The sequence below is a fragment of the Cyanistes caeruleus genome, chromosome 7, assembly GCF_971803275.1.
Source record: "Cyanistes caeruleus chromosome 7, bCyaCae1.hap1.1, whole genome shotgun sequence".
Taxonomy (NCBI): Eukaryota; Metazoa; Chordata; class Aves; order Passeriformes; family Paridae; genus Cyanistes; species Cyanistes caeruleus.
In genome coordinates this window covers 18,033,951-18,060,374 of record NC_141707.1, presented here as the reverse complement: position 1 = coordinate 18,060,374, position 26,424 = coordinate 18,033,951, and the positions used below count along the sequence as shown (strand labels likewise).

The 26,424-nt window shown below is 40.8% G+C and overlaps 1 protein-coding gene and 1 long non-coding RNA gene across 3 annotated transcripts in view; one reads left to right on the top strand and one right to left on the bottom strand.

Annotated features, from left to right (window-relative positions):
- Positions 1-7,727: 7,727 nt before the first annotated feature.
- On the bottom strand, positions 7,728-16,712 carry LOC147652231 (uncharacterized). Its single transcript, XR_015289362.1, has 3 exons — positions 16,203-16,712; positions 10,287-10,495; positions 7,728-7,931 (listed from the first exon to the last, which is right to left on the bottom strand). It is a non-coding gene; the product is annotated as an uncharacterized LOC147652231 (long non-coding RNA).
- A 197-nt stretch (positions 16,713-16,909) lies between these two features.
- The window catches only part of UBE2E3 (ubiquitin conjugating enzyme E2 E3), a 57,175-nt gene continuing 47,660 nt past the window's right edge, over positions 16,910-26,424 (top strand). Inside the window, exons 1-3 of one of the 2 annotated variants that reach the window (XM_086898549.1) lie at positions 16,910-17,146; positions 18,432-18,634; positions 20,776-20,826. In XM_086898549.1, coding sequence (XP_086754675.1) covers positions 18,441-18,634; positions 20,776-20,826 — 245 coding nt within the window. In that variant the 5' untranslated portion in view covers positions 16,910-17,146; positions 18,432-18,440. Of the gene's footprint in view, positions 17,147-17,524; positions 17,607-18,431; positions 18,635-20,775; positions 20,827-26,424 lie in introns of those variants that run through there. The other variant, XM_023930907.2, reaches the window with a different exon arrangement.

Sequence of the window (26,424 nt, the reverse complement as noted above, 5' to 3'; positions counted from 1 at the left end):
CAAAACTTAGATAAGCATTTCCTTTAAATAAAGCAAAACAGTTGGAGAAAATCAGGATGCTCCATCCTGGCTTGAAGCAGCCCTAAACAAACAAGCTAATGTATTTGGATTCTTTAGCTTGTTTCCAGCACAGACATTAACAAATACTGCAAAAATTTTTACAGAGGTTTTAAGGCATATTTATGTGGTTTTCTATTAATAAGGCATTATTACAACATTGCTATAGCAACCTAAAAGTTATAGTTGAACGAAAATTTTTAAGCCTTTCTACCCAGGTCCTTCTAACTTTCAAAGCTTTTTGAAAATGTTTTAAATTGCTCAGTGGTTTAGTTTAAATATTTCAAGTCTGTTGTTAATAGCAAACACTTCAGACAAGTTTTCTTTTTGAGAGGATTGTCATGCTTGACAAATCAGTGTTTATGAATATCAGGCCTTGCATTAAGAGGTATGTTCAGAAGATGAGGCAGTATTCAATGAAAAGTGTATAAAGGCAGACACTGAAATGATAAGTAAGGCTATAAGTTTATATAAAAAGTAAGTCAGTAAATTAAAAATTTTTATGTCCTTAACACCTGCAATACTGTCCTAAGCAGAGAGATTAATATACTACAGGGGCAGTACTAAATGACTGAAGTATGCAGCATACACGATACAAAACACTGTAAGCACAGGGTTATTTTGGGAAACAATTTCTCCACCTGTGTGTACAAACCCTTATGCTGACACAGGGCCTGATTTACCGTGGCAGAAATGCAGCAGAGATGAGAAGAAAGCCCCTAAGCCTGTCAGTGGGAAGTTTTCCCTTCAACAAGTAGTTTTCACTCAGAAATAACAAGTTTTCACCTACAGACCTGTATGCAGGGCCTAGAGGTTAGATCTGTGGCACTTCTTGGCTACCAGGGGAATCAACTGTGCTTTGTCTTAAGCCAGACCTGTTTGGAGATTTCTTCTTCTCCTCCATGAAAGGATCCACAGGCAAGGTGGAATAGTCTGGAAAAGCCACTATTTTTGTTATCTGCAAGTGTTGCCTTGAAGGCAAATTGGACATTTTAACAGGTGACATTTTCCTTTGTAGCTAAAAGGGAAAAATCTAATTTTCTCATGGATGTCAAATGCTTTAATTTTTTCAATCTTTGAGCCAAAATTGAATCATAATCTTCTGGCCACAAGGAGACAATCGTGACTGGAACCACAGGAGTATGCACTCCTGAGCAGAATTAACCCATTTCTGATGCTTTCCTCCAGCACCTTCACAGAAATCCTCCATGACTCCACAATCTCAGAGACAACCTGCTTTATTGTTGCACTGCACTTAGGAAGGTGTGGTAATCTTAGGGCTAGGAAGTTTTTCCTGATGTCAAACATAAATGTCTCTTCCTGCAATTATGCTGAATTTATCTCTTGAAGATAAACTACTGTGTTCAGCAGGAGATGATGTGTGGATGATGATATGGTGACTTGTGAAGAGACATCATCACTCCTCAATGTGCTACTCTTACAAGAGAGGTTTATATTTTCACTAGAGAGCATTTAGCTGAAAAGACATATGCATCTGAAGGAAATAGCCCAGATTTTAATAAAATATAATTTACTACTAGATATTCCTTTTCAGTTATACACAGGATATAATATACAATATTGTATACAGTGCAATACAAATATACAATCTCACTGAGTTTTTTTAGGGAATATTTTCTGTTTGCATATAATGAAAATTAGATCCTAAAGGAAAATATGCGAGTTTTTATTTCCATGTTTAAAAACCTTTTTCCATATGTGCTGAACAGCCTACAGAAATGACCCTTATACAGATACATACTAATAGACAATAAAGACTGGAGTGTTTTCAAACATCTCAGAAAAACTCGAAGGGCTTAAGTTCCTTGATTTCTTCAGAATACACCTAGAAAAGATACTCCTTTCATAGCATTTAGTGACAGAAAATGATGATTTTCTATTTTAGGTAAATTAAGACTTTAACATTTCCTAAGGTTAAAGGTTTCCAAACACAGTTGCTTCTGGCATAATCAGAGAACAAATACATATGGAAGAGACACCAACTTAACATATTCTGTTTCTTGCTACTAAGCGAGTAGTTAATCAAAACATCTGACTTCTTTTTTTTTCAGGAAAAGACGACCACATTTAATTGGTTAAATACTTTCTGCACAATTTATACTTGCTGGATTTTAAGCCTCTGGATATTGATTACACATGGCAAACAATGAATGAAAAATGTAGAGAGGAATATATAGGCTAGCAGTGCTCATCTGTAGACTGGAAAAGGCTTCAAACTTAGAGGACACAAGAGGACTCAGACTAAAGTAAGCTTTTACATCAGAAACAGTGAGCTCAATTTGCACATAAGTCCTCAAAGAAAACAGTAACATAGGTTTGGATGGGGTAGAGAGGATGTGATCAAAAACATCCATGTGTGATGGATGTAGACTGTTGCAATGACAATCTCATTTTTAATAAGGATACTGAGGCTGCTGTTGTTTAAGGTCTAAATTCAGTCATGTTCTCAGCAACCCAAAGGGACGATAGCAGCATGCAACACTGTGAATAGAGTTAAGAAAAATAAAGGAGCTATTACATCCCAGAATCACAGCTCCATTTCTGCATTGAGGTAATTTGGCAATTTAGTGACACCAAAAGCTGACAAAGCAAGAGAAGCAACTGACACACACTGACACAGAGCACCATTGGCAGTACAACTGCTCCTGGCAGGGAATGTGTATCCAGATCCAGACCTGCTGCAGTGTAATTGCAACTCCATGAAAATCAAACATTTAAACTGTGCAAATTGGGTCTGAATTAAATCTTTCAGGTTTTATACCGATTTTAAATGAGCCTCCTCAATCTTTTCTCCCAGGATAGCAATATTTGGTCTAAGTGCTACAAACAGCAGGGAAAGATGACAGTAACAGTACCGTCAGGATTCTTTGTGATTCTTCTGTGTTGCTCCAGGAAGTGCTGAATTCATAGAATTCTAGAATGTTTTGGGTTGGAAGGGAGCTCAAAGATCACCTAGGTTCAACTCCACTTGTGGGGTCCACTGGACCAGGCAGCTCAGGGCCCCTTCCAACCTGGCCTTGAACACTTTTAAGAATGGGGCATCCACAGCTTCTTTGTGAAAGCTGTTCTAGTGCCTCATCACCCTCACAGTGAAAAATTTCTTCCTCATATCTAAATCTCCCTTCTATCAGTCTGAAGCCATTACCCCATATCCTGTCCCTTTATGCCCCTGTATAAAGTCCCACCCCAGCTTTCTTGTAGGCTCCTTTAGGTACTAGAAGGTGCTCTAGGGTCTCCTTGGAGCCTTCTCTTCTCCAGGGTGAACAACCTCAACTCTCTCAGCTTGTCTTTAAAGCACAGAAGCTCCAGCCCCCAGATCATCAACTGGTGACTCAACTGGTATTATCATTACATTTTTTTCCTAGATAAAATGAAAAGTCCTAGGGATTCAGCTTTCACAGTAATCTACAAGGAGCTCCATAAAACAGGAATATTTTGTGGGTTGATTTTCCAGATAGAATATTTCAAACAGCTTTTTACCTAGAGAAATAATCTTCAAAGGAAAAGCACACTAATGACTGAAGATGTTGGTTGACAAGGGCAGGTTTGTAAAAACAAACTGGTTTTAATTGAAAAGGTTTTTATTTACCTCTTAGCACTGACTCAAAATACAATACATGGTTGTCCTCCTCTTAGGATCTAGGCATGCCTTTTTCCCTGCAAACTTGTTCATGAAATTTTACGGCGTTCAAGAATTTTAGCGAAGTCAGAGGCCAGAGAGCAATTAAAATTAATAACTAGTCACTTTCTGTGAAGAAGGTTATATAGAAATATGCTTGCTGTCAAAAGTGTTAATTTATCACTTACATGACACACAGGGAACACAAGTATGCTGAAGCATGAAAACACTGCACTGGAGTTAAAACATATTTTTTTCTTCCTTTTCTTCACTCCTTCAACTAAGATATATGATGTTGCTACTGAAAACCTATTCATATTTGGAACCAGATCAGGTCTGAAACATATTTAATATATTCTATCTGAGGAAAACAAATAACTAAATAAGAAAAGTAATTTATTTACCAAACCCCTGCAGCCATGGTATAACTTAAGCCAGTGCAAAATGTTACAAAATAAGAATTGCAATATTCCACACAGGTGTAAATGAATAATTACACACAGAACATAGAGTGTACAACAGATTGCACAGGATGCAAAAAATGTTCCCATTTTTACTCAGATTAATATTTAACTGTCACTAAATCCACCTAAGTACAATTTCCATTTTTTCCATATCCTTGGGTTTATCTCAGTGTGTGTGTGTATGAAAATATCTCACATGTACTCACTGCTCCTATATATATAAAACAAAATAGGGTGACTTACACAGCTGCATCAAGAGTCCTTCAGGAAGATTTGTGAAAAATTATCTTTAAAAAAACTCAGATCTTTATTTTTTTAACAAGTTTTCTGGTGTTGTCCAGTACATATTCCTGGCCAGGAGTGATTCCCTGCCATTTTTGTAGGAGGTGGGCTCATTCACAGTAAGATGAGTCCATTCTACTGTAGACAGTCATTTCTCATCATTATACACTGCACAGCTACTTTACTGTAATTCATGTCTTTTCAAGTGGTTTAGGTATTTTCTGCTTTGATTTCAACTGGTATAATATTTAGTTTCGCTCATTATTTCTTACAGCATTTCACACTTGTAAGTTCTATATTCCTGGGAAATGCCTGTATTAAGAATTTCATAGTACCAAGTTAAGACTGAAATATTCCAAGAATGTGTTAAGGAATCTTCATCTTACTACTGTCAAAAGGCAGTGCAACTAAAGCATGTGTTTTCTTTAAATCTTCCTGAAACATATGTAACATATAGAAATGTTTAAAAACTATGGGAACCATTTTTCTAACTATAACCATTGCTTACTATTCCAATACAATATAGTGATCAAAAAATCCCAAAGCTGATGCCTTATCCGAAGTATTTATTATCTAAACAATACAATAGATTAAGAAACAAGTACCAGCAATTCTGTGAGTATCTGAGTTCATGAAATCTTTTTTCTATTAGAGTTGCACATTATGAATGACTGGTTTTGATACTCAATAATATTAATGAGATACTTTAAGTTCATTTTTTAATAGACATCAAAGAATACACACAGCAGAAAAATAATTTCAAGGCTGCACCTGTGGGAAACTCAAAATCAAACTTTGCTTATTGAGAGTCCACAGAGGAGAGAAACACAGACTAAGAATCTAATCTCTGTAATACCTAATACATTGAGTCCCTCAGTTCTCTGCAGGGATTTTCTAGTGTCTAGTAAAAATAAGATCAAACTGCATTCTTTCTTTTCAGATGAATACAAAATAAATTTCTTTTTTTTCTGTGTGGCCATCTTTGATAAAACTTAAAGACACTTTAAACCCTTTACTCCTCTTCCAAGTTTTGCCAAAGGCTTAAGATGCATTTGTACAGTATAATCACAGACCAGGAATGAAAAGTCAAATGAGGCAGCAAGGTGGGGGCCAACATGACACATGAGAACTTAAGAATATGAAAGCAAACAAACGGGAAGGTGCGGGGAGGGGAGGGGAGGGGAGGGGAGGGGAGGGGAGGGAAGGGAAGGGAAGGGAAGGGAAGGGAAGGGAAGGGAAGGGAAGGGAAGGGAAGGGAAGGGAAGGGAAGGGAAGGGAAGGGAAGGGAAGGGAAGGGAAGGGAAGGGAAGGGAAGGGAAGGGAAGGGAAGGGAAGGGAAGGGAAGGGAAGGGAAGGGAAGGGAAGGGAAGGGAAGGGAAGGGAAGGGAAGGGAAGGGAAAAAGAAATATATAATGGATGAGAATATGGAGATTAAAAACTGTCTTTTTGGGGAGTAAAGATTGATGCTACTTAACAACTAGACCCTCTGGAGGATATAATCTCAAATTATTTGCGAGAAAATTCGTTCATCTTCACACAAATTATGTGAGGAAAAAGAGGAGGGCATCTCAGAGGAGATGTTATCCACTCAGCCCTTCCACTTTTCTGAGGAAACAGCATCTGCTCAGCACTTCCAAGGCAAGGAAGTGAAAACTAGCTTTATATAACAGCTGCAGATGTAGACTGCCAGGAAGTCAAAGTAGTTCATTGCTTCTTCAAGAGTCTAAAAATTCACAGCTCCTGTGATCCACTGGAAGCTTGTTGGGGGCTGTAACAAACAGTTTGAAGAACTCTCCTGTGGAGAATATCAATTGTGGGAGCACAGAGGAATGATGCAAGCAATGGAACCTACAAAAGGAAAAAAAATCTATATATTTCAGGTGACATAAGAGATGGCAGTGATCAGAGGCTCTGGATGTCATTGATATTCTCCAAGATGGAGCAGAGAGGGCAAAAAGAAAGAATGTTACATACTGAAACTGCAAGAATGAGAAGCTGTTCAGAATAGGTATTTGAATGATGCTGGAAAATAATCTTCAGTTAAAGAAGGCCCAGGATTGCCTTGGGAAAGAGATCATGGGGATAGAAGTTATGGAGCTCTGTGACAGCTAATGAGTAACTAATAATCAGTAAATGTATGTAGTCACTGACATTATAACTGGTTTGGAAGTGTTACAAAAATGGGAATAATTGTAAAGATTACAATTAACCTGATCTGAGGATGAAAAGGTCTTTGGTTTCATTTAGTAATTTATTGTGAGTTTAATGCTAATTTAAAACCTAAACATGCAACTGAATGATTTTAATCCTTTCCTGACATTGGTTTAATGAGGGCCAGAACAGCTCATCAGCTCTGGTACTCTCCTTGCTATTAAGAGCATTGTGGTGGGTAGTGCTGAACACGATGTAGAAACAATCCTCTCCATACTGCCCATGCATGCCACCACGCTCTTCACAACCATGTCACTGGTGCAAGTCCCACCCTGCTCAACTGTGGAAAGGCAGACATCAAGAGAGGAGCACAAGGGCTGCAGCTCTGCTTGCATCACCTACCCCTACAGAGCTGAGATCTCTCCATTTCTCTATTGCACCTTTTCCAGAAAAAATGCCATAGTTTGACCTTCCCTATAACAGAAACTATTGAACAGTTCTCTCTTTGGTGGCAGGAAAAGTACATGATACAGAGAGAAGAGGTAAGGTTGGCATCTCATTTTCAGCTCTTGCAAAGAAATGAACTCTCTCCTTCAAAAGAAAATGTAAAATTTGTTTCCAGAGAACAAGTCTGAGGTTTGATTGTGCTTCATGGAAATGGGGAGGGAGGGTATTAGTAGTGTTCCTCTGCCTTAAAATCAGATGTGTTTCACAGCAGCCCTTTGTTCTCCTAATTTTAAAAATTATTTTCCAACAAACTCTGAATTGGCAGTACCTTTTTTTTAAATTACTTTGGCTAGATTACATGGCCATGAAAAAGACAGCCCAGAAGACACAGGGTATTCTGTATTTTCAACTGGTGGTCTCAATAAGCCTTAACAATAGGCACCGATTAATGGTTCCAAGGACCCTGAAACATAAATAGGGACAATTCTCATTTTACAGATGAGGGAACTCAGACACAGAATGACTCTGTGACTCTGGGGTCAGAGTGTAGCAATGCTATCTATCTAATCTGTCAATCTCTGCTGCCCTTTCCCACAGTATATGATCTTCTCTCAAAAATTAATAACCAATATTACAACAGGCCACAATTCTAAATTCACTCTTTCCTTCCCCCAGACAGGGTTTACCTGACTTATTTCCTCTTCTCACTTTCCATTCTGACCTTTTCTGCTTTCCTCTTTTCTTCTTAAGTTGAGTACATTGTGGGGCTAGCAGAGCTTAAATAACATGTTATACTTTACCCTGAAGGCTTTGAATGTTGTGATCATTCCTCTCTGTTTCTGCAAGGGGCTCAGAAGTCTTCTATGTCTTCTGCTGTTATGAGATTTACCCTTGAGATTAGGAGAAACACTGTTCATAATGTAAAGTAGATGGCAGGAAAGAACATTGTCTGAAAAATAAACTGTTTCAGGTTGTGACTAGAAAACAAAGCTTTTAACTGACCCAAATTCTGTGGAGGGCCAGCCTACAGAGGGAAGCAAACCTCTTAGCTTCCAGGCAGCAGGCTAAGTATTAGTGAACAGGTACATGCAAAGACAGAATAGAAATCTCCCCTTTCTGATGCTTGGCAGGAAAGAGCTATATATTTTTTAGTTGGTAGTTCTGTTGTATGAGGAAGTGTTTCTAACAAGCAGTTTTGACAAAATACAAGTTTGCTTCTTCAGATATCATTCTGGAAATCTCTCAGCTCCTTTGCAGGTGCTGAAGCATTCTGTAGCAAAAGTGGACAGACATCACCCCAAATTTGAAGTAGGCATTTTGTACATTTCTAGGGAGTGCCTTTTCCCGGAAATCTGTGACCTTCTTTGACAGATATTAAGTTCTGTGATTGCTGCATGTTTACTGCCCATCAAAGAAGGTTGATCTATTCTGGTAAATATGCTCAGGTCTCCCTGCAGTACAGTTCTTCCACATTCACAGCAAGTTCTCCCACTCCTTTCTCATTTTTGTTTTTTTTTTTTACTGGGGGCAGAAACAGAGATTAGCACTTGCCAGACCCAAGCCTCAGGCACAAAGCATCTCCTATTCTGCTGGATATTGCTTGTATGAACCCTGCTTTTGATAGTTCAGAATTACCCCACCAATACCATAGTGACTGGTAAGAAATAACGCAAAGAAAAGAAGTTGTGTTGTGTTTTAAAACTCTTTTTGCGTATATATGTTTACATGTTGGGTAGAATTCTGTGAAAGATAAATTTATGAATGTAAAGACTGACTTGACTGCTTCCTTGGCACAAGAAACCAATGAAAAATAATGCATAATTAAAACGAATTTTGTTTGTTTCAGGAAGTCATCATTGAAAGAAATATCAAACAAGTGTTTTAGCCAGGGCTGTATTAGCACCATAATACTTCAATGTGAAGATTGAGAAAGATAAGTAAACAGAAGAACACCTCTTTTTTTCTCGAGACTTAAAATACACATTGCAAAATTATTAAATGGATATGCTGATACTTCTGATTAACTGAACAATTTTGGTTCTACATCTCCTTTATCCTTGAGATGATGCTGAGGCAGTAAAGCACCACACCAATGCATCAGATAACTATATACTGGATATTAGAAGATATCACATGTAAAATGTTGATGGGAGTTACTAGCTTGTCTCAAAATGTGGCCATCTGTTTATACACTGGTATTTAAACACTTAACTTTAACCTGTGTTCCAGTTCAACACTAAATTAGATTAATTTGATTGACCAAGATGTTCTCTCTTAAAATTTCTACCAGTAGGATTAATACAGTCTACTAGGAAGAACATTACTTTTAAAATCACGATCAGCCTGACAGCAAAGGCCAGAAGTTCATTCTCACACATAGCTGAAAGAGAGACAAAAATAAGCAGACCTCAGGAATAATGATCTCCATTTAGCTAATTAATTAAAACAACGTAAGGTAACTTAGAAATAAGAATACCCCTGAGAGATTTTTTGGTGGCTTTCAAGATCATGGATACAGTACAAAGTAAAGTCATCTTTTGATGTTAGATGAGTGGAAGCAGCTTCACTGGCATATTTTTTTCTGCTGTTTTGAAGTTAGCACCATGTTCTTATTTGCTCTGTCATAGCATAGTCCTCTCTATTTTTATTTAACCCAAAAGCACTCATAAAACCACAGTATGTTAATATTCACATTAAATATTAGTGAAAACATAATAAATGGTAGTAAACGATAACTGTCAGAAATTCCAGTATGAATAGGCAATGCTATAATTAGTCTGATCCAAGCAGAGCTGGCATGAATTAAGCTTGCATTTCCTACACTTTCTCACCAGTGCTGCACAGAGCACAGGAGCATCATTTCAGCTCAACTCCAGTTGGAGACATTAAAACACTTTAAACTTAGGCTTTAACTGACACTTTCATTGTGCTAAATATATTTTAAACTGCCACCTCAAGTTCTTGCCCCACCGTGCCATCTTCATGAATAGCATATTCTGTGATACACAAGTGCAATCATACAAGTCTCCTACCTGAAGAGATGGAGAAGGTTAATTTACATATTTAATATTGTAAGTAAAAGCACAAACTGCAGGGCTGCATTGTGAAGGAGGGCTCCAGTTGGGATTACTGGATTATTGGAAAACACACAATAGTCAATCTGCTGACATACATGTGAATAAAGATGGAGAAATGACACCATGGCTAGAAAAGAAAAAAAAATAAAAAGCCAAATTGAGAAATACCTTCATTTGGCAGTGCAGCTGTGCTCCACAGGGGCACATGGAACATCCTTGGTCTCTCATTCTCTGCTGGGAGTGCAGGAGAAAAAGCACAGTGGCTGGCCAGGAAGGACACTCATCCATCAGCTACTACCCAGCCAGCCAAGCCGTAGTGAAGGACTCCAGAGAGTGCAGGGTTCAGTTCTCACTTGGAAAGAGGATGCTGCTCCCAACTGTAAAACAGAAATTCTCATTACAAAAAGGAACAAAAGCTCAAAGAGTTTGTTGTTGAAACCATGGGACAAGACTAAAATCAGACTGATCTCACACCTGCTAATCATAACTTCTTTCTTGTGTAAAGATTTCTGGCTGGTTATACTAAATGAGCTACTTGAAGATAGTCACATCTTGACATTACACAGACGGGGTGATAAAAATGACTGTAACATTAAAGCAGCTCAATTCTAAGTTTGCAGCACTTCACCACTCAAATACTGCAGAGAAACATTTCATGATGCTGAATGACAAACAGAAGGCCTCCACTTGCCCTGAGGGTCCAATCCTTTCCTGCTCTTGAGTTTTGCCAGTGTATTTCCAGGGCCTGACTTTCCATCTTCGATGTCTTTAGCTGCAATTATTGGAGACCTCACCACTCAGGCTCTCCACTTGTATGTGACTGATCCAGCACAGGAGGTAGCAGATCAAATATTTGGGAGCTCTTTAGCTGGGGCTGCCCTCCCCTCTCAGCCCTCACCACCACCGTGGGTGGAGATCCATTCTCCCGCTGCGACTGGAAACACTGGACACAAGTCCCACTGTGGGAACAAGTCCCACTGACCAGGGCACAAAAGAAACTGCTGGGAGCTGCAACACCTTCTGCTATTGTAGAGACTGCCCAGCACGCTGGAGTCAGGGCTGTGGAGGACCAGCCCTGCCCAGTTATTTGCAGAGGTGGTCTATCATGATAGGGCCCTGACTTGACTTTCCTGTCCCTTTGTGGGAGATCAGGGTTCCTGTACATAAAGGGAGTACACAAACGCAGATAGTTTTTTGTTCCTAGTCAAAAAGCAAGATGCCGCAAAGCTACCCCACAGGAGTCTGGTGATCCTGATCTTCATCAGCTAAAAAAGGTATTGCTTTTCTTTATTGCAAAACAGCATCAGCTAAGCCGGTCTTTACCCACTGCAGACATGATAATGGGAAATACGTACAGGCCTTACCCTATAATTAGGGTGCTTTCAGAAGTGTCCCTGGCTTTCCAGGCAGGCAAATGTAAAGTACTGTGACTCATCATTAGAAGGTGTAATGGCTCTCAGGAAATCGGTAAGATTTTCTTTAAATGCTCATAGGTTCCTTTGTGAATGGGATGTCAGAACTTGAAGATCGTGATGGGGACTGAAGTGTCAAAACGCTGATAAGCAAGATAAAGCTATTTGTGCCAATTGTCACCACCCCTAAAGGCTATGAAGGAAATCTTTCACTCATCTAACCCCAGGGAAATAAAGAGGTTAGTCAGACTGAGGCAGTAAAGAGCCATCCAGGATCCTTTTTCTTAATAACACACTCAGGATGGGCCAATTTAGTCATGTACTTTTTAATTATTACTTTTCCATAAAAACATCCGTCAGCTTATGAATAATGTCTGCCTCATGTGTACGTTTCTTTCTGACCTCAACTTGGTCAGGTGCATTTGACTTTGCAATTATCTTGCCATCCCTTGGCTGGTATGAATGAGGATATCAGCTCGATTACTACCAGCCTATTCACTTTCTGCTTTCGCTCAAACTTTGGTTTTTTGGAGACAGAGCTTTTATGGAGCCAAAGGTTTTGAATCTAAGCAGTCTGTAGATAGTGCTGAGACATATGCTTGTGTGCAGACTTACACATAATTCAATCTGAGATAGTTTAGGGGTGGAATGCCTCTATTTGTAACAAGGAAATCTAATTTTTACTAGGCCTTCAACATTATTCGCTATTACAGCTTTCATGGCAGATTATCACACACACCAAGAATGACAACACTATTTTAGTACACTGCATGAGCAGAACAGGGGCAGATTTCATTCTGAAAGTTTTCCAGGATTGTATCTGTAGAGCCATACTCTCTCTTACTTATAATTTACACACTATGATGCCGAATATACACTACAAAATTATTTTATGGAATTCATTAAATTGTTTATAGACCTATTGTTCTCACACTTTGGTACAGGCAAAATCTGCCAGTATTTACATTTTACACTACTGTAGCTAAATATTCAAGACACTGCACTAAAAATTAAATGCATTATAGCAAGTGTAACTACACATATCTATACAACAATGTATATAACAATGTACAATTAAAATTTCAAGGGAAAAAAATCCTCTTGTTTACAGATGAAATAATGCTTATTTATTAAGGGAAATACCCTTATGAAAGTCAAATTGCTTTTGTCCAGTAGCAAAGAACAATTCCACCTGAATTTTCTCTAAGTTTTCTTGGTTTTCCTAAAGCTTTCCAAGTAAAATGAAAACTATAGCAATTAAAAGCTGGTGAATACAAGTGGCTTTCAACAAAAAAATAAAGTGTTGATTTTTTTAAAGCAGTGATACTCATTTGACATGCACAGCACTGAATTTTATGAATGACTACAGGAACTCCAAAGGGGCCACTGTGTTTTTTTCCTTGCATCAATAATCCACACACAAGAATTTACACAACAGAACACAAGAACTCCATGGGAACACTGTAATGCAAACATTTCCACATGACTTTGTGCTTTGAAAATATGCATTTATCTTTTATGTTTTTAAGCACTTAATGCTAATCTGCCTATTAAAAACCAGTAGCCAACTGACCATTTAGTCTTCCAGTGTGTAAAATACAGCTGTCAAATACAATGTACTGGAGGACTTGCTGTCTACTTCTTAGTGTTATGATGAACATTTATAAATATCTGTAGTGCTTTAGTGCATGCTAAGTATTTTTTTATGGATTTAGATACAGCAGTATTCAATGTTATAAAGAATCTTAGATAAACAGCTAACTCCTGTGTTAAAAAAAACAAAAATCAATTTGGCAAAATTCTCCTTCTGACTCTATTCAAGCATGTAAGGATTCAGAGAAGGAAAGATACCCTGAGAAGTCCTGTAAGAATCCCAAGTTCCAGGCCTCATGACAGGCTGCATTACAGCAGTCTCAAGATTATTGCTGAGCCACAGCAACCTCCAAAAAGTCATTCTTCAAACAAGAACAATTGAAGCACAGCAGTGTTCTGGATCTTGCCTTCATCTCTTCTGCCCAGCCCCCTTCCCATCCTTCCTCCACCATATTCCCATGCCAAACTTTGTAAAGTGGCAACACAAAACCTGGGCTAAACAGCTAAACAGCTGACAAAGGGACCAGGAGGTGGTTTTTTAATGGCTGGTGGTTCCTGTCCACTGCCACATTGACTTTATTTCTCAAAAAACTTTCCTCCTCTGTTCTTGTAAATTCTTGAGAACACAAATGAAACATAGTAGGGACATTGTTCTTTAGGTGCTTATTTTCTCCTTCATAAACCCCAAAGAATCCACAGCATCACAATGTAAGAAAAATACCATTTATGGTGAAGGCACTACAGGATGAGCTGAAGCTACTGCAGGCCACTTGTACTCCCTTCTGTAAGTCACTACTTCCCTCCTTGGCCCAAGATTTTTCCCTAATCTGCTTTCCTAGAACTCTCAGTTAAAACTGTTAATTATCTTGGGACACGACAAACTGAATATTTGAAAAAGAGCTTACAAGGAGCACTAGTTGGTACTTTGACATTACCTACAAAGAAAAACACAATCTAAATTTTACCCTATCCACTTTAAAAAAAAAAAGAAAAAAAAAAAAAAAAGGTTCATTTCCTCATTCTGCAGTAGTAGGGTGCTGTAGTAGGGCTCCAACAGGGGCTTTAACACAGCCTGAAATGGGAATACACTTAGGACAGAGAGATTCATTGCCAGGTGATGAATTTATTGTCAGGAAACAATGGCTTTGCAATAAAAAAGATGAAGTATACAACTGTAACATTAAGTAGAATTTTCAGCTGAGCTGCTCTTAATCATGAAAAACTTATGCTGGCTTTGATTTTACCATCTGTGCACCCTTAAAATGATTTGGGCCAGGAGATCAAAATGCTTTTCACCTAGTTTTGGTGCCATTGTTTGCTGTCAAAGAACTTCATGTCAGATGGAGGACACTCAACTGTGAATTCCTAAACATAGAAAAATATTTCCAGAGGTCTGTGCAGCTCAAGGCAGCTGTTCAACCTCTGTGAGCTAACAGAAACTTCATACCTGTGCTCTGGCAGAACAAGGAGGGAGACAGACCCAAAAAGACACTGGGTTTCTGAAAAAAACATCTACCAATCTACCGCTTTTGCAAACAGGGCTTCTAAAAAAACCCCAAAGAACACAAAAGCAGCAAAACACAAACAATGGTGACTGACTGGTAAAAAAATGTAGGCCTCACCCTGAGTGCCCAGGATTTAGGAAGGCTCTGCAATGCCAGATGTACTTCCACAATTCAAACACACAACAAACTGACAGAGAAAACACATTCATGATGGCACATCAGTTAAAATTAAACTGAAGCCAGATTGTGAGGGATATGAAAAGTCACAGAGATGATTATATGTAGATTTGTAACAATGGCTATTAAAATTGTCATTTCTCCCTCTCCTTCAAACTGTACCTTTCAGTGCAGCCTTCCTTCTGTGGATGAGAGCATAACAAACATAGCCAAGGAACATACAACCTCTTAAGAGCAAAGTGTCATCCTTTGAAACTAGATGTCAAATGAATAAGTATTCAATCAAATAAATATCTGTTATATTCACACATTGCTGTAGTAAATTCATTTTAATATAGTAAAGAATGCTGGGAAAAAAATAAAATCTAGAATAGTTTTTATATTAGTCTCCATTAAATGGGCTTTCTTAATTTTCACTTTGTATCCTGAAAGCCACAAAAGCCACACATGTAGTAGCTGATGTGATGCGCAACTCTTGGCCAATCTACTTACTTTCATTCTGTAGATGCACATTCTTCTACTATTTTTTGGGATGACTCCAATTTTTTTTACCCAAAATAATGTTAAAGACTTAATCCTGACTTTCAAAGTTCCAGCAAGATTCACCTTGAGCATAATCAACAGAATGGGAGGAGGGGAGGGGGAAAAGCTCTCAGTGCTGACTGATAGATTTTTGATATTGCTGTGCTTCCCTTTTACTAATTATGCCCAGATTGCTCATCATGCCAGATACTGTTTATGCTAGGAATTTTCTACAGCATACCTCAGGGGCAAATTGCCTGTAGTGGTGAGCTGGGAATTCTCCATAGCCTACTTTAACAAACAAACTTCCAGTATTCCTCCACATCATATCATTCAACTTTCCTGCCAAATCTTCAGCACACTTTTCAACGGAGCTAACTTCAGCTAGCTCCAGAGAGGGGTATTCATTGACACACTGGTTGTTTGTTCCCTACAGAGTACGGTATATGCTCTCTGACCCCTGGATCTTGCACAAGCTAAGAAAACACAGTAGTTTTTAGTCAGTAGGCTGTTGATAACGAAAGGTATCTAGGCAAAAGCCCTCGTGCTGGACAGCAGCTATTAGTCTTGAGATTTCATGTAAATTTCACAAACATTTATAGCAACTGTTAATTTCTTCTCTGCAGAAGCTGCCGCCTCAACCTCGTCTACTTTTCACAGATAGATAAGATCTTTTGTAAAGAAACTGGATTTTAATCAGTTGATTAGGCTCTGAGATTGGAGTATATACGGTCTCTAAATTAGTGGATTGTTTTGGGCAGTGTAAGAAGCTGTTCCAGCCCACACCACCACCGTGTATTTGGGACGGGCCAGAGAACAAACTACACCTCCATACTATCCCACCTTTCTGTGACACCACAACTGCTATCAATTACCTCCGTTCCTCTTTAAAACATTTGTGATTTGGTGTGCTGGCTGCTCGCGGAACAACTAACTCTGCTTTTCATGCCGAATACTCCTGTTTAGAGTGGCGAGGCTGCACCGCTGCTTCGCCAGCTCCCACGTGTGACAAAGTGCCAAGGGCAGGCACCTGGCGGGGGAAGGAACCACCGAGGGTCTCATTCCTGCGTGTCCCTGCTCCGACGCGGGCCGCAAGGCAGGATCGAGGCGTGTGAGGTGTGAGGCTGGCGAGGCCGCGGGCTGTGGAGACCCCACGACCCCCGGGCATGGCCATTGCGGGTAGCGGCCCGGCGAGTCCCGCAGCGGGCTGGAGGCCGGAGCCCCTCGGGGCCGGGCTCAGCTGAGGGCTGCGGGTGACGCCCGGCCGAGTGCAGCGGCCGTCGAGGGGCGATCCCCGCCATCCCCGGGCCGCCGCTTTGTCCTTGCCCGGCCCGGAGCACGCGCGCCCCCGGCCGCGGCGGGAGCGCGCCTGCGCGCACCCCGCTGCCGGCAGGCGGGAGCGAGCGCCCCCTCTCCCCTCCCCCGCTGGCCGGGAGCTCCGCCGGCGGCCGCGGGCGGGCGGGGGGAGCCCGGGCGGGGCTGGGGGAGGCCGGGGGCGGCCGGGCCCCCTCCCCGCCTCCGCTCCGCTCCGCGGCGCGCGCCCGCCGCCCCCCGCCCCGGCCCCCCGGCCCGCCGCGGGAGCCCGCGCCGCAGAGCGGGGCCCGCCAGCGCCACCCGCCGGCCGCGGGGCCGCACCGCGCCTCCCCCCGTCCCCCCCTGCTCCGGCTCTCAATGTTCCACACTGCCCGGCCACAGAGCCGCCGCCGCCGCCGTAGAGCCCCCCGGCCGCCTCCGTCCCCTCCTCGGGCGCCGCGGGCCCGGCCCGGCCCCCCGCCATCCCGCCCCTCCGACCCAGCAGCGGGACAGGACGCCGGCGAAGGTAAGGGAGCGGCGGGCGAGGCGGCCGCCGCGGCGGCTGGGCGAGCGCGGTGGGGGGAGGCGGGGAGGAGGCGGGGGGGCTGGTAGAGGAGCTTTGTTCTTGTTTTCGGCGCTCGCTGCCTGGCGGCGGCCGGGGGCGCGGGGCCGGCCCGAGTTCACGCCTCACTTGGTGCACACGCACGGTGCGGAGCGGGGCCGGGCGAGCCGCCGCCGCCCGCCGAGCCGAGCCGAGCCGAGCCGAGCCGCGGCGGGCTGGCGCTCCCCACAAAGCGCGGCCGGGCGGCCGCCTGGATCCAGCCCTGCCGCAGCTCCCGCCGCTCCTCCTCGGGCCCCCCCGGCCGCCGGGGCAGCCCCCTCCTTCTTCCCCCCCCCCGCTCCCCGCCTTTCCCGATCGGCGGAAAAATGTCGGTCTGCCTGGCGGAGCTGCGCGGGGAGCGGCGGCGGGGAGAGCTGTGCAGAAGGTGCAGTTTGAATTATGCTTCTTCCCCCTCCGGCAGCTCTGTGGTGGCCAAATGCAGTTCTCGCTGCTGGCCATGTAAATAACCGGGGCTGCTGCTACCCCAGTGGCTTTAAATGCATCGCGGGGCTTTTCCCCTTCCTAAAAAAAGCCCTAGGACCAACAAAAATCCAAACCTCGTTCCCCCCCGTGCCAGCCCTTTAAATGCTCGGAGCAAGTGTACATTTCCATCTGAAATCAACCCAAGTGTTACTGGCAGTGTATTTTGTCGGAGAGAGGGGAAGAGGGGGGGATCTGGCGTTTGGACCCAATAAAATGGTCTGCTCCAATGTAAATATTTACAGGTTATTAGTGACTTTTTAAAAAACATTTTCAGTGAGGTCTGTTATTTACAGTGTGTCATAAGTTATTAATGTTCATTGCCTAAGTACCCTGCTAAATCTGTCTCATGCCTTAGAACAAAGTCGACAATTGGCATATTGTTTAAAGTATGAAAAAAATGCGAGTGGGTTTAAGAATTGGAAATATCTGTATTTTCAGAAGTGTAAATATTGCTTTGTAGCTGTCAAACTCCAGCCCTTGGGTATGAGATAAAAAAGTATATTTTGATAAATTTCTCACTGAAACCGACCTGTCACCTATTCAAAGTTTTCTGGAACTTGGGGAAGGTCAAGAGAGAGTCCTGCCTGTTGTATGAACTCTGCCTCTTTTCTTCCCCAAAAAAGTTCTGTGTGATGTCCAGTGATAGGCAGAGGTCAGTGGAACTTGGGGAATGACAAGAGAGAGTCCTTCCTTGTGTATTTACTGCCTCTTTTCCTTCCCCAAAAAGTTCCCCACGATGTCCAGTGATAGGCAGAGGTCAGACGATGAAAGTCCAAGTACCAGCAGTGGTAGTTCAGATGCTGATCAGAGGGATCCGCCTGCACCTGAACCTGAAGAGCAAGAAGAACGAAAACCCTCTGCCACCCAGCAGAAGAAGAACACCAAACTATCCAGCAAAACTACTGCTAAGCTATCTACTAGTGCAAAAAGGTAAAGGGGAGAGTGAAACATCCTGCAGTATTTTTGCACAGTATTTGGAGTCACAGTACTTGCACTGCACTTGTCAGAGCAGAGGGATTGTTCTTGTAATGCTGTGTGGAAGGGAGTGAACTATCAGCTTTGGTAGTACACAAGCCTGCTAAGCAGAGTTTTAATTAATCCAAGTCTGGTTGGGATAACAGCTACACAAACTTTTCCTATGCCTTGTGAGGAGTTGGTACAGAACTTGGTAACTTACAGGCTGACTGGGAGGGAGGCACCTAGGTATATTTTGTATTTGCAAAAATGTGTGAGAAAGCTTTGGCACTTTTTTTCTGAGTAAGGTTTCCATGCCTGATTGGTATAGGGTGGAGTCCTCCTGGAGTATTTTATTATGATCTGTAGACTGATGACAGGCAATGCTGTCTAATTAAAGAAGTCATAAAACCCCAGTGGCTTCTCTGGGCCTTATGAGAGATTTTCATGATGATGCACAGGAGAGCCTTACGCACCTTGAAGGAATGGGTTCTCTTGGGAGAAACCTAGGTGAGTTTTCTCCCTTAGGATCTGTGGATTTAAACTGTGGTGTTCTACAGGTAGCCTCTACCTTTAATCTTCAGAAACCTTGTTTAGTTATATTGGTTGCACTTGCATTTGCATAGAAGTTTCTTGGCAGTCTGGGTCTCAAGATGTATACTCTGGTAATTTTCTCCAAGATCAGTTGTGTGCAACACTCAAACTTTAAATTCTTTAATCTCAGCTGTATTTTGAGAAGAAACATAATTTTCCAGTCCTTCCCTGGAGCTGCTTTCCTTTGCAAACATTTACAAGTATCCTGTAGCAAGAAAAGTTGTAAGATAGCTGTAGTAACTTCAAATTTTGCTTATTCAGCATGAGTGTTATCAGAGTTTTGACTTTTAGGAACACTTTAGTAATTTTGTATTTGACTTAAACTTAGTAAATTATTTTTGAAATATGTTAAAATTGTTGCAGAGAATGGCTGTGTGGCTTTGATGACTTTTAGGCTTGTTAAAGAAACCCTTTGAAGTAGGACTGGCTAAAGAGAAAAAAGTTTAGCAACTACTATGTAGCACTTGTAATTTGTTGTTAGTTGTCTTTATTTGACAAGTCTGAGATACAAGTTTTTGACACTGAGTTTCCCCATCTTCTCTTTATTTCACTTAATTGTTGCAAGTCTAATTCTATGCATCTCAGATAGTTCAGTAGGCTGAATTATGAAAATAATTGCATTTATTAATGCAAGGACATCCAGAGCAGTTTCTGTTAGCTCATTTTCTAACACCTGTTATTTGCATGAAATTCAAAGTATTGCTCATATGTGTCTGTTTGTGAAGAGAAGTCTTACTTGATATTTTTAAGAGGAGTTTAACATGTATTTTGAAATTGCACCTCTTATGTACCTGATCAAACTTAAATTGACAGTAAGTTTTCAGTACTCATTTTTCAGATCTTAACTCCTTGTGAATGTTTGTAGTAAATTTATGCACAAATTATTTCAAGTTATTGTATCACTTTTTATCACATAAATACAGCTACTGCTTAAGGTTACAGGAGGAAAGGCAGCAGAAGGTATGGAGAGAAGCAAAGTTGATGCAGAGAGATTATTCCAATAACAGAGACAGCCTGACAGATCTGCAAATCCACTTTTTAAACACACTGCAAAGTAGTAGGTAAAATATTTGTGAAAAGAGTGTGTCTGCTGCCAGCACGGTTCACTTGAGCCTCAGTCACAGGTCCTGTAGCTCTGGTTTAAAGTCATTGTCAAATCTGCCTGGGCAGGCTCCCCCCCCCGCCTCATTTGCATATTAGCTTGAAAAGAAAATCTCCCTGGTAAAAAGTGCTCGGATGTGAAAAAGAGTTACTTTCCTGAATAGTTGTGGGAAATTTCTACCCAACTAAGCTGTAAGTGTTCTGTTTACATACAGCGTGGAGCAGGAAAAAAGCTGCAAAGTTTCTCAGCTGTGGGATTTGGGTTATGCCTCTGAGAACAAAGAGGAAGCAGCCATGTTAGCATTACTGAAGGCAAAGCCAATCTTGCATTTAACTGCATGGTGGTAGAGGGCAGTGTAATTCCCTGATTTATTCTATAGACTATCTCAAATGCTTTGTGTCTGTTCTCATTTCACCAACAGAATCCAGAAGGAGCTAGCTGAAATAACCCTTGATCCTCCTCCTAACTGCAGGTATGTAATGGCTTCTTAAATTGTGGTCGGTGGTAGGAAATTAATGTGCTCAGCTTAACAAAAGGCAAACTTAGTGTTTATGACGGGTGACTGTTAGACAGAAATTGCATACAAGCATACAAAACGTTTGAAACTTAAGTTTGATATTTTGTCTGCATGTTGGAGGTGTAGTCATTAGTGATTGATGTGCACAGTAAAATCTATTCAGTTTGTTGTTCACAGCTGGTCACTGCCTTTGTGAAACATTAATTATATGAATGTCAAAATAATGCTGAAGCTTTCAACTTAATGTCTGCATGTAGTTTGAACTGGGTTTTTGAGTGCTGAGTTTCTAGAGTGATCTTTTCATTCGGAAGTAAAGAACTGTATGTGATTTTTATAGGCTTTCTCTTAGTATGTTGTTTAACAGATTAACTGATGTATTGCCTCTAAATTTATGTTTCTGTTGGTCAAAGTTGAAGTCACTTGATAAAGAATATTTTTAAGGAAGTCCCCAACTTGGGAGGCACTTCTGTTAGGTTTTAGAAAATGAAATTTTAAGCATGGAAGACTGAGTGATTTAGTTTTAAAGTGATGTTTTGGAACTGAAGCACTTGATCTGTAGGGAAGTTAGACAGTAGCACAGTTAGCTGATTTCTTTAAATCTTTTGCATGTTTTACTTTTGTTTAAAGGATATATAAAAATTCTCATTAGCTGTGAGCACCCAGTGTTCAGACTTGCAGTAAAGCTAGCTTTAAATAATGTTGCTTTCATTTGAGTCATCTCAGTAAGATTTCTGAATGGAAAGTATCTTAATAACTTGTATAACCACGTATATGTTTCAAAAAAATGCTTTCTGATTCTGTGTTGGAATTGTTTGACTTCTGAATAATTAGAAAAGTTTGCTGGGTGTTTTGTGAATTTGATAAAATATGAGCTGTTCTTCTGTCTCACTAATCCATGAGCACAGAGGCTAAATCAGAGCAGTGTTTTATTGAATTTGTGGTGGAGGCGTCTTGTCCTAAGGACTCTGCTGTAGATTGCCTGTGGCAGTCTGATGTATTTGCATGCAGGGTCAGTGGCTCTGTTTGTTTAGGGTTTGTTTTATTTTGTTTGTTCGGCATTTTTTGGGTTCTTTTTGTTTGTTTTTTTGAGGTTTGTTGTTGTTGTTTGTGGGGAGATGGGTTTGGTTTTAAATAACTGCTTTAGGTAACTTTAAATAAATTACTGGGATGTAGTTCTGAGTTGGTTCTGCACTTTATATTTGAACCATTAAAGGGGCATGGTAGAAGAGAAAGTATTTAAATGAAATAGAACTCAGACTCTCTGCTTACAGTTGCCAAAAAGATAATTGTAACAGTTTCGGGTACAGCAAGTTACAGCTTTTAGAAAGAGAAGCTTCCCCCTCTCACACTCTGCAGCACTATCTGATACTTGGCTCCCTGGGAAAGCGTGTTCCTCTCATATTAGAACAAGAGTATTGCAGAGCATTTTGCTTGTGAGCTGGTACAGCCACATGCCCAGGAATGCTGTTGAGAATGATGAAAACCCCCCAATGTGTCTAAAATTATTCAAGTTTCTTTCCTACAGAGAGTAGGAAAACATGTTATTTTTTACCAGCGAGGAAGTCAATGTTTCTGTTCCCATAGGTATTTTTAAGAGGAATTTAGTGGATTTACTCAGTAACAACTTTATGATGAGTGCATTTTTACATTTTGCAAAATAAAATAAAAAAAATAAATCTACAAGAGAAACAAGCTTCTGTAACAGGAGATCAGGGTTTCAATGATAAACAGTTTGAACAGTGTCACTGCCCAATGTATTTACTGTTCCATTGAAACTGACTTGTTAGAAGGAGCCTTTCTGGTACCAAGGAGGTAAATGCAGCTGTTTTTTACATGCAGAAACAGTTGGCACTTTTACTTTCTTATAGGGTGTAGTAGCACAGATTGGGCTACAGACAAACACAGCAGGCTGATGACACCTCTGTATTGCTCATCATGCAACAAGCAGCAGAGTGCTATTTATTGCATTTCTTGTGACAGTAAAAGAATTTGTAAAAAAACCCTAAAACGTTTAAAAGCCTGTATAATTTTGGCATATTCTCATGTGTTTAAAAATAAAAACCTTGTGTCTAAGTTCTCCCAAAAACAGTTTTGCATGCACAGTTGTTTCTCTTCAGTTCTAGAGCACACCCTTATCATTTGCAATCCACATGTTGCAAGCTTTACAAGAATACAACTGGCAACTAATGCTCTTGGATGCTGATAGTTCTTCTGGTTATTCTGTTACATAAGTAATGAAAAATTTGCAATTTTAAAAATGCATTTATGACACAAATAAAATGTTAAATGTTGCTTTAACGGGATACAGTACAAATACTGAAGATTATGTTGAGCTCTCTCATATCATGCTAAACACTGATATCTGCTGCCACTTCTCACCTGCCCCTGCAACTGCCCAGAAACACCCCATGGGAGCAACCTGAGGCTGATTTAGCTACTTTAAAATGACACCAACTGGCTGCACTGTGATTCTCATGCAAAAGAGGTGTAGATTTCCCCAGCAGTTGTTTTTCCTGCAGTCACATCTATTGCTATAACATCTGCTTTATAAAAATGCCAGAGCCCCAAGAAAGCCCTGTTCCTGGGTATGCTGAGCAGGCCTGGGCTGCACATTAACTTCTCTTTTAGGCTCTGGGGTAGCAGAATGACAGGCACAGTAAAACTGACTAAACAGTAGTTTTTTGCTTGCCTGTCTCAACAGTAAAGATTGATTTCTGATTCTGTTAATTGGACAATGAACTGTTGAAAAAATCATGTTGTCATGTATCATGCTGTCATGTTTGTGAGCAGTGAATATGAGCTGCTTCTCGGAGGTACCAAGTATAAAACTTAATATCTTCATGCTGATAGCTTTACTCCGTAACACACGGTAGTACTAAATTTCCTGTGATTTTGGTGTGATTTTCAATAAAGAAAACATCAAAAGCAATAAAATTATATTCAGTCTTAGGCCACTAAAGATGTTGGAGAAAAATTAAGTGCTGCTTTCCACTCATGTTTTCTCCTGTTCAACAGAAAAGCCTGAAACAAGTCAATTACTGTCCAACATACACCGTAGCACTAGGACACATAGGTAAACTGAGGACAGGTATCTGATTCAATTTTTTCTTGCTTTTGCTGGCTTAACTCAAAGCTGTGGTACTTGATGCAGTGTGCTGTATTTAATTTCTTTTGTGCTTTTAATAGCATAAAGCAAAGCTAAAAAGATCTTGGCCCTATTGCTCCTAGGCAGCTCAGTTTCAAACCATGGCCATGCACTTATACATACTTCAAGGTGTGGAAGTGTGCCAAACCCCACTGTTACAGACTCTCAGGTAAATGCTGCAAAGATTTTGCACATAGTGCATGGTAAATCTGCACTGCAGAGATGCTCTTAAATAGGTTTGACATATCTGGAATAACTGTTTTCAGCTCATAGCATAAAACTGTTTAGCTCAGAGGTCACTGCTCTGTAGGTAAGGTTATGTCTGAAGTTGCTGTTGTGATCTGCCCAACTTGGAGGCTGCAGCTCAGGTGGAGCAGGGCACTGCTGTCTCCAACGCTCATTGTACTTCCTGGATTTTAGGACTGGCACAAGTGGGGCTGTTCCCAGGGGTGCTGTGATTTATAGCAGCTTCCTTTAGCTGCTCCTGGCTGCTCTGCTGATCTACAGTAACAAAAATGTGTACTCCTAGTTTTCTTTGCTCAGTCTTCCTCATTTCTATTCCTAAATTAAATATTGTTCTTTGTGGAAAAGTTTTTGAAGTTCAATTTAATAACACTCATGTCAGCTTAGTTTATAGTTTACAGCCCATTTTACAACAAATCCACTTTAGTGTAAACTTTGCAGGAAATGAATGCAAACACCAAATTCAGTATATCCACTCAGAGCTTAATTCATGTGGTTTAAAAAGTGGTGAGTTAAAATAGTGCATCTTTCCCAGGCAAGCAGGACAATAGAAGTCTTTTATATCCTGTACTGTAAATTTGCTTTAATATCTTCTTTTTGTTTAATTGAAAATCAGATATTTGAAAGCAAGCAGTTAAAAAGAAGAAATAAAATGAAAAGGCCAGGCAAAACACATGCCTTGGAACACTGGTCAGAGAAACAACTTGTTTTTTTTGTAGCTGCTGGGAAATGGGACTTATGGCTAAGGGAGAGCTGCTTGGATCACCCCAAAGGCTGCCTGCTCTGTCTCATCCTCTAGCCAGTGAGTGCCTGACCTTATAGGTCTGTTGGAAAGATTTTCCTTAATAGGGATTACGATATTGATTCCTATTTATTTTCAAGCCTTGTATACTAATACATACTAATGTGATTTCTTGAGTAGTACTACAAAAGGTGGCACTTGATGATTTTGCTATCTGTAGCCTCTCCTAGACTTGCAAATAGGTTGATGGTTTATGAGTAATTTATTTTGAAATTACGTATTTTAAAATAACACTCCAAAGTATGCGGACTAAGAGCAAATGGAAGCAAGACGTGTAAGGGGTTTGTGTTAATACAGGATTCTTCTGCTTGCTAAGGACTACATTTGTCCCTTTCATTACTGCCACATCTTGGGCTAATTCCACCCTGCAGAGTGTTGCCAACACCAGGGTCTGGAGTTTGACACAAAGAAGAATGCCTGCAAAACCCTGGCAGGCGAACACTATTACTGCTTCAGTTATGGACCCTTGAATCCAGATGTTTGTAACTGTTGGACTGTGCTTGTTATTCCATCAGTGTGGGAGCACTGCAGTATGTGTTTAAAGCAATATTGTGAAGGTATTCCTCAGACCAGCAATTTAAGCTCTTTCAGTTGAGCTGTCTGAAACAATGAGGAGCAATGAACAATTGTGCTGGTGGTGCAGGCTCGTCCACGTGCAGAGGTAGCGCTGGATTTGAGCTAATGCAGCCTCGTGTTTGTGAGGAAGGTGCTGCAGCTAAGCTTGTAAAAGCATTCCTTTTGTTAACATACTCTGTCTGCAGTAAGGTTATAGGCAAATGTTTACTCTGCAAACAGTTGTGCCTGTTGAAGATGTTACTGCACAGCTGTGGTTTGCTCCAGTTCTGCCACGGAGGTGACTACTCCAGTCAGAAAGTGAAGCAGATTCATGTGATTACTCTGTAATGCTCCCCAGGGAGGGGAGGGGGGGCGGGAAAAAGGAAAAAAAAATCATCCAAGTTTGCTTAAATGGTTTAAAAAGGTGATTCAAATGAACTCTGCTGGGTTTTTCCTCTCTTCTCTCATAGCAGGCATTGTTCACACAAAGCTTTTTGCTACACACACCAGGATATGAATAAGCCAATCCATTCCTTTGTCTCTCAAATGTAGTAAGTTTCCATCTCCCCTTTGTCAAAGCCAGGCATTTAGTTACTTTTATGAAATCAGGAGGAGAAAGAATATATTGCATGTGGTCAAACAGCAGGCCTTTATACATAAGTGTGTGCCTGTCTTCACATGTATGTTTCTTCTATTCAAGCTGCTGACTTTTCAGATCTGTGTAAGTCCCCCAGTTTTGTGTTTATGCTGTTGATTTCTTGTTGGGAAAACATCTTCATAGTACTAAATACTGAATGCCAGTGACAAA